General features: G+C 48.3%; 1 protein-coding gene across 3 annotated transcripts; it reads left to right on the top strand.

Annotated features, from left to right (window-relative positions):
* The first annotated feature begins 1,652 nt into the window (after positions 1-1,652).
* Positions 1,653-7,666, top strand: SMIM12 (small integral membrane protein 12). 3 transcript variants are annotated; one of them, XM_061597899.1, is made up of 2 exons: positions 1,653-1,735; positions 6,643-7,666. In XM_061597899.1, the coding sequence occupies exon 2, from the start codon at positions 6,657-6,659 to the stop codon at positions 6,939-6,941; it is 285 nt and encodes a 94-aa protein (XP_061453883.1). In that variant the 5' UTR covers positions 1,653-1,735; positions 6,643-6,656; the 3' UTR covers positions 6,942-7,666. The 3 variants fall into 3 exon arrangements, with proteins under 3 accessions (XP_061453883.1, XP_061453882.1, XP_061453881.1); XM_061597898.1 differs by lacking the exon at positions 1,653-1,735 and adding an exon at positions 1,968-2,069; XM_061597897.1 differs by lacking the exon at positions 1,653-1,735 and adding an exon at positions 2,060-2,142.
* Positions 7,667-8,124: the final 458 nt, after the last annotated feature.

Genomic DNA, 8,124 nt, shown 5'->3' with positions numbered 1-8,124 from the left:
AAGTCATTTGACTGCAGCTGCAGAAAGACAATTAAAAAGAAGATGTGAGTTTTGAGTCTGAAAGTTTCATTGGTAGTTCTTTCCTCCCTTTTCTTCCCAAGATTCAATTAACTGGAGCCCCCAAAGTACCGATTTTTTTCTCTCTTCCCCTTTTCTCAAAGGGTCACATGGAGTACAGCTGCCCAGGAGAGGAAGAGGTGGGGGTACACATGCGAGCACCCCCCCACACACACACACTGCAAAGGAAGTCGCTGGGGAAGGAATGGACAAGGCTGTCAGGGAAATAAGCCCCCCTCGGGATCTGCCCCTCCCCCAGTCTCCCTGCTTCATTGCCTCTAATTGGCCAAGTAGCGCTTGCTTTATTTCAAGCTGATGCTTCAGATGGGAGGCTGGAGAGCTTCAGGGAAGGGGACAGATTGCCACAACACCCTCCTCCACGTTTTCTCCCTCGGCTGGCCCTGCCATGCAGGGAATGATGGCTCTCTCTCCAAATGTTAGGGCCAAATTTCAGCAGGATCCAGGCCTCTTCTGCATACACAACAGAATGACATGGGAATGGGGGCTGGTGCTGGTGGAAGAGCCCTCATGTGGTAGAATGGACTTTAGCAGACACTCTCCTATGCTACTCAAAAGCTCCCTGCAAGTAGGTTAGTATGTTAGGGACATGGCTGGGCTAAAGCCTATCTCTCTGCTGTGCTAGCATTTTTATTTGCAGGGGTTTTTTTTTAAAAAAAGGGACATTTCAAAATAGCAATTCCCCATGTCTGTACAAAGTGGTATGGGCTCCTACCGGGAAGAAGGGTGGGATATAACTCTAAAAAATAAGTAACAAATACCATACAGTTTGCCCTATCACTTCAGAATTCTTCCAGCTCTTTCCGCCACAGGTGGAGAGGCTGGGCTTCAGAATGCCACTGAAGGTAGTGACTGAGGTGAGTGTTGCCCGTTCCTTGAATCTTCCACCCAGTACTGTAGTGTAGTGGCAACTTTGGAAGTACAGGGTCTCTTCATGATAGTCACAGCCACACCTTCCCCTTTTCTTTGCTGCTGGGTTGAGAATGAGATCCTTATTAATGCCTTCTGCCACAACAGGCATCCCTAGAAGCCAATAAAGAGAGGAGCGTTCATAGAATCACAGAGCTGGAAGGGGCCTATGAGGTCATCGAGCCCAACTTCCTGCTCAATGCAGGAATCCAAATTCGAGCACACCCAATAGGTGACTATCCTGCTGCCTCTTTAATACCTCCAGTGTTGGAGAGCCCACCACCTCCCTAGGTCATTGGTTCCATCACTGTACCACTCTAAAGATTAGGAAGTTTTCCCTGATGTTCAACTGAAATCCAGCTTCCTGTAACTTGAATGCAAATTGTAATACAATAAAATACAAGAAATAAGAGAAGAATATGCATGCATTTGAAAACAAATATGAATATTTAATGCAGGCATACCAGGCCACCACTGGTGGTCCATGGACCGCAGTTTGGGAACTCCTGTATTAGATGATGATGATTAGAGCAAGTGCGGTGTAGTGGTTAGAGAGTCGGACTAGGACCTCGGAGACTAGGGCTCAAACCCCCACTCATCCATGACGCTCCTACGTGACCTTGGGCCAATCACCGTCTCTCAGTCTACCCTACCTCACAGAGCTGTTGTGAGGATAAAACGAAGAGGGGAGAACCACGTGCGCCACTTTGAACTCCTCGACCGGAAGATGGTCTATCCACGTAATAAATATGTAAGCACGCTAAATAAATAAAATAAATAGCATTAGATTCTGAGAGCTTTGCAGTGTCAGGCTGAAAGGGGAAAAACAGAATAACTAACAGCTCCGCGGACAAGGCAGCCTGCTGGAGATCTAGCTAACGACCAAGGCCAGCTTCCCAAGCTTCAGGGGCGGGCGCTTTCGGGCTCGACTTTGCTGCACCGCCCTCTTTCGCTTCCTCCCCCGGCCTCGTCGAGGGCCGCCAATGAGCGGTTACGGGCGGAGAACGGCGGCGGCCAATGGAGCGGCGGCAGGAAGTGAGCGCGCGCGCGCGAGCGCACGGTAGAGGGAAGGAGGTGTTGGCGAGGTAGAGCGCACGGGGGCGCGCCGGGGAAAGTCCGAAAGGGGGGCCTGGCTTGGTGCTGGTGGAGGAGGAGGAGGTGAGGCGAGGCGAGGAGTGGGGGTCTTGTTGTGAGGAGGGGAAAGCCACAAGACCCTCTTCTCGGGGGAAGGGTGCCCTGGTTTGCCTGTTTCCCTATGCGCCCCACATTAGGGACCCCGCCAGGGCTCAACTGGCTCCGGGACGGGCAGGGACGGGCTGCGAGTGTGCCCAAGCGCATCTCCCAAGGAGATCCTTCTCTGCCTCCACGGGCTCCCCCAAATCCCAGGTGGCTCCCCCGATCGCTGGACTCCATGGAGGGAGTAGTTGGGCCTTCTGGGTTGCGTTATGCTGGGCGGTTTGAAAGGTGGGGCTGTTAGGGGGGAGGGGTGGATTCAGATCACCTAAAACGTGTTTTTTTGGGGGGGGTCAAAATGAACAAGTAGCTTCTTTGCTCACTTTGCCATGTTATCTCCCCCATCCTTTCCGGGAATGGGTAGCTTTAAAAGAAAAAATTCTGAAAAGAAGTCATGTTTACTGGTTTACAGACTGGGCTCACTTAATCTCAGAAGGGCCGGGCGGAAGGAAAGTCACTCTGTCCATGCTCAGAAGCACCGAGCCTTGTCTCAAGTTAAGGGATGGAATGCTGATCAGCCTTAGCAGGACAGAGTTCAATTCCCTAAATATAAACGGGTGCCAGGGTGGGGGATGTACAGTTGGTGAAAGCAATTTGACTGCTTCCCTCTTCTCTCCCCTCCTCCCGCAATCGAACTTTAGAGTGATTTATAGCACAGGGTGCCCTTGGATCTTACCCTTTGTGGCCGCAGACTTTTTAGCATTAAGCAGTAAATGTCTCTGTGGTTACCTAGCATGCTGTTGACTTCCAGAGAAATCCTAAAGAAATAGCTATGCCAGGGGTCTGGCAGACTGACATCACCCTTTACAGCAGTATAACTACTTCCAGCTTAACTTACGATAGCAGGGACTTTTGTTTGCCCAGTGTCAGTAGATAGGCCTGGATAAGTCATTTTGTGGTTTATGGCCAGCTCAGTGGGAGATATGCCACATTCAAACCTCTCCCAGTTGGGGTATCCGGGGGGTGGGTGGGTAGACTTCTGTCATTCTTCACCAGGAGTGTAATTGTCCAAAGTCTCAGGGGGTCTTAGACCCCTTACTTTGTTGATCCCTATGTCTTCAGCATCCTACAAGCCAATCAGCATGTTAGCCACTGAGAAGTGTCTTCTAACATGCTTTCCGGTCCTTTCCTGCTGATTGGAGCCAATCTGAGTGAAAGGAGATGGGTCAGCCACTGAGAAGATTCTTCTCAGTAGCTAACACTCTTTTTATGCTGATTGGCTCCTAGGGACGTCTGTTGTTGTGGGAGAAGGCATTAACAAATACCCCCCTTTTTTTTTGTTGCTTGGTTCAGAATAAAATAAAGGGAGGGTGTCTGTGACTATCAGGAAGGGACCCTGCACTTCTGAATTTGCCAGTACAGTACTGTTCTTCACGCAACCACTGCATACTGGAAGAATAATCTCTTTAACAAAATTTAACCTGATTTTTAGCTCCTACCCTAAGAGAGGCAAATGTGGAGGTGCCAAAGCTCTGAAGAAGACAAGATACAACCACCTTGAATGTCCTGATGACTGACCAATGGAAGAAGGTGGCCAGGAACTGGGCAGTCCTCTTAAGTCTCCTGGGCCCCTTGGCGGCTGTAGCTCAGTGGCAGAGCAGCTGTTTTGCATGCCAAATGTCCTAGGTTCCTTGTAGGGCTGGGAGAGACCCCCTGTCTGAAACCCTGGAGAGCTGCTGCCGGTCAGTGTAGACACTATTGAACTAGATGGACCGGTGGTCCAACTCAGTGGTTCCCAAACTCTTTTTGCCCCCCATGGACCACTTCCAAGATTGTTTGAGGGCCAGTTTTTTGGCCTGTTGTAGCCGTTATGCTGGCATAAGCACTGTATGATTTTTAACTGCTACTTTTATTCCATATTCTATTTATTTATCAAAGTATTTCTATGCCGCCATATCATGGCGGTTGAATTCCTGAGGATTCAAGTTGTATTATATAAAATACAACATAAGAGATAACGTGGATTAAATGAATACAATGACTGTAATGATGTACTGATATGTGATTTTTTGTTGCTTTTCTCTTGTGAGCCGCTTTGGCCATGTTTATGTGGGAAAGCGGCATACAAATTGAAATAATAATAGTAATGAAAGAAGCAGTAACAATACAATTAAAACCCAATATGAATTTTTAATGTGATGCATACGCTGGCCTTCATCTTTAACCACAAGTCCACAGACATGTCTGCTGGACATCCACCAGAATGAAGCTTACAGACCACTCTTGGTCCATGGACCACACTTTGGGAGCCCCTCGTCTAACTCAATATAAGGCAGCCCCTTGCGTTGCTATATTATTGGTTATCTTTTTAGCCTGGAGACAATGTGTTTGGGTGTTCACTTCCTCCCTTGAGGACCCATTCAAGAAGATGTTGTGAAAAGACTGCAGTTCAGCTCCATAGCATTTATGCTGCGGGCTCCCTTTTCCTCTGTGTTTTTTCAAACGTCTGCATGAAACCACTGAGGGTCAAATATAGTTGCCGACAGTGAACTGAGTGCCGCCTCTGGTTCAGCCCTCAATGAAGTCATCTGAGGATTTGTAGTGTGGAGTCATCTGTGCATAGGAAGCAGCCTTGTACTGAATCAGACCATTGGTCCATCTAGCTCCCTATTGGCTACAGTGAGTGGCAGCACCTCTCCAGGGTTTCCCAGCTCTACCTGCAGATACCAGAGACTGAACTTGGGACCTTCTGCATGCAAAGCAGGTTCTCTGCCCCTCTGCAGCCCTTTCTAAGCATCCAGCTTTGCATGACTATAACAGAATAAGGCCAGAGAGTGGAGAGACGTTTTCCCTACAAGTTCCCTGTGCCGGACCCTCTCCAGTGCTGTCCACACAGTGGGGGCATGTCTGCATCTCGGCATCTTCCAAAACATGCATCGGGGTTGCAGCTCAAGGGGACAGCTAGTGCACTGCTCTGCTGCGGGTGCATAGCACAAACATATGTGGTCCTGTTTTCCCATCTCACACAGTTACGGTTGGGCGAGGCTGATTGCCTGAATAGGGCTTGTTTTGGGTCTGATTTAAGCGAGGAGGTAAGGATGCTGAATCGATATCTTGGATCAGTCACCAACGGATTAGACTAATGCATTTTGCATGGGGCTGCCTTTGAAGACTGTAGTTAGTTTAGAACGGGTAAGGAACCTGTTGCCCTCCAGATGTTGTTGGGCTGCAACTCAACAGCCGCGGCCAGTGGTCAGGCATGATGGGAATTATAGTCCACCAACGTCGGGAGGGCCACAGTTTCCCCTCCCCTGGTTTAGAAAATGGCCTGTTGGCTGCTAACTCAGGCTCAGAGTTGGGCTCATATCTTGCCAGTCATTAAACAACTCCACTGGTTTCTGGTCTGTAGTTTCTGAGCACAATTCAAAGTGCTAGGGCAATGGTTCCCAAGCCCTTTTGCCCTCCAATGGACCACTTGAAAATTGCTGATGGTCTTCACAGACCACTTAATGATTTTTTTTCTGCCTGTTGTAGCAATTGTAATGTGCTAGATGCTGTATGGTTTTTAATTGTATTGTTATTCCTTCTTTTATTCTATTTTATTGTATTATGATTCACATTCCATAGAATTCAGATTGTAATACAATAAAATACAGTATAGGGAAGAGAAGAAGGAATAAAAATATAATTAAAATTCAGTGTGAATGTTTATGCCACAGACAACCTGAATAGAACTTGTGGACCGCTGGTGGTCCGCGGACTACAGTTTGGGAACCCCTGTGCTAGTGCTTACTGTTAAAGCATACTGGAATAATAATCTCTTTAACAAAATTTAACCTGATTTTTAGCCCCATGAAAAGCATCCCAGTAAAGGCTGAGCATGCTCAATTGGTGTGGAATGCTGACTGACTGTTGCTGGTGGGGGTGGAAAGCTGTAAGAGACTGGGAAATGCAATGGAGTCCCCTGGACAGGGATGCAGCACAGAGGTGGGGAACTTGTGGCCCTCCAGTTGTCGGTGAACCTCAACTCCCATAATCTCTGGCTGTTGGCTGTGCTTGCTGGGACTGATGGGAATTGTAGTTCAGTAACATCCGGAGGGCCAAAGGTTCCCCACCTGATATAGCTAAACAGAAGAAGCACCCTACACTGCAACATTTTGTTGCAGGCCCATTTGTATAGTTTCTTTTTATTTATTTATGTATTTATTTGTTGCACTTGTATACCGCCCCATAGCTGAAGCTCTCTGGGCGGTTTAAAGAGCAATCACGTTCTCTTTGTTTTTACTCCTCCTTTGGAATCCAGCTCTGCCAATAAAAATATCTGTTTATCTATGCCTGCTTAGCCTCTGTTGTGAAAAGCTGGCTCCAAGAACGATGACGACAAGAAGCTTTAGTAGAAATTGCTTAGGCTCAGACTCTTTGCAAATCTCAGAAGACAGGATTTGGATGAGAATGTTCAACTTAAATCTTCTTTCACATCTGCAGGAGCTGCAGCAGCCATGTGGCCGGTCCTCTGGGCGACCATGCGGGCTTACGCCCCTTACGTCACCTTCCCTGTGGCCTTTGTGGTCGGGGCGGTGGGTTACCACCTTGAGTGGTTCATCCGCGGCCAGCCACCCCCTCAGCCACCTGAGGAGGAGGAGAAGAGCATCTCAGAGAGGCGGGAAGACCGCAAGCTTCAGGAGAGTGCTGGAAAGGACCTCACCCAGGTGGTCAGCCTCAAAGACAAGCTGGAATTTGCCCCCAAAGCTGTGCTCAACCGGAACCGCCCCGAGAAGAACTAGGGGTGCTTCCCAGCCATCTTCCTGGCCAGTGAGAGTTCCTTCCTGTTCGGCAGAGGGATTCTGATTGGTTCTGTGTGGTACTGAATGTCGGTTTTCTGATTCTGTCATTGTTGAGCCCGCCAAGCCCAGCCAATGGCTGCCTGCCGATTTTGCCACCTTCACCCTACTTTTGCTCCCATTGAAGGATTGGTAGAGCCACTGAGATCCATTCGAGGGGGGGAGGGCAGACTTTGTGACTTGGCACATCTATCCATTGACGGCAGGATGACACTTTTTCTGTTGGGGTTATTGGTCAACTGCCCCTGTAGTCTTGGCAAAAGTTCGGCCATGGCGAACCAGGGTTCGCCTTTCTCTGGCCGTATGTTTCCTTGGCACAGGCAGGATTTAAAACGAGCACCCCTGAAGTATGGCATCCCTCTGTTAGGGGAGATTCCTTGTTTAGATGGCCTTGGAGACTACTGCCATCACCTGCCCCCGTTCCTGCTTCAGGATGGGTGACCTGAAAGACCGTTCAAGACTTCTGGATGCAAGAGCAGCTGTAGATGTCATGCAGGATACATACGCTTCTCCACACTGCTGCTGTTGAAGGAATTGCACATCTCTTTTCCCGAGCAATTTCTGCGTGTAGAAATTGGGGAGGGTTGTGGCGGTGGTTACTGGCGTCTTGGGCATGGGTCTGCCGTTGAAACTAATAATAATAATAATAAAAAAAAACAGGTTGACAATCTGGGGGGCTTTTCATTTCCTGGCTGTGGGTGGGGATGAATTTGCTGATTGCAAACTTAACAGTGCGGGGAAAGCTGATGGTTCCTTAGAAGGCGGCTGGAATGCTCAGGAATGGTGGGAACATGTTCTCTCGGGACACATTGACTATAGCTTTGATTCATGAATGTCAGTAAATATACTCCGCTGGTCTATGATTCTTTATACACATGCATCATAAGAAACTGCATCAGAGCTACATGAGTAAAACAGCAGAAATACGTAGTAATAGTATCAGCATGTACTCTGCACCAACTCCTCTTCCAAGTTCTGTTTTATATATATCGCTCAACCGCCCTCCAACTGTCCAATCTTCCTTCATGATTTGCATCTTTCCTAATTATCGATTCAGTCACTGCCATCTGCCCTCATCAGCTTCTAGCTAATTTTTTCTTCTTTGGTTTTTGGCTGTCCTTCCAAG

The sequence above is a fragment of the Rhineura floridana genome, chromosome 15 (genome assembly GCF_030035675.1).
Source record: "Rhineura floridana isolate rRhiFlo1 chromosome 15, rRhiFlo1.hap2, whole genome shotgun sequence".
Lineage (NCBI taxonomy): Eukaryota > Metazoa > Chordata > Lepidosauria > Squamata > Rhineuridae > Rhineura > Rhineura floridana.
Note: the sequence above shows the minus strand (reverse complement) of the source record. Positions and strands in the feature narration are given on the sequence as shown.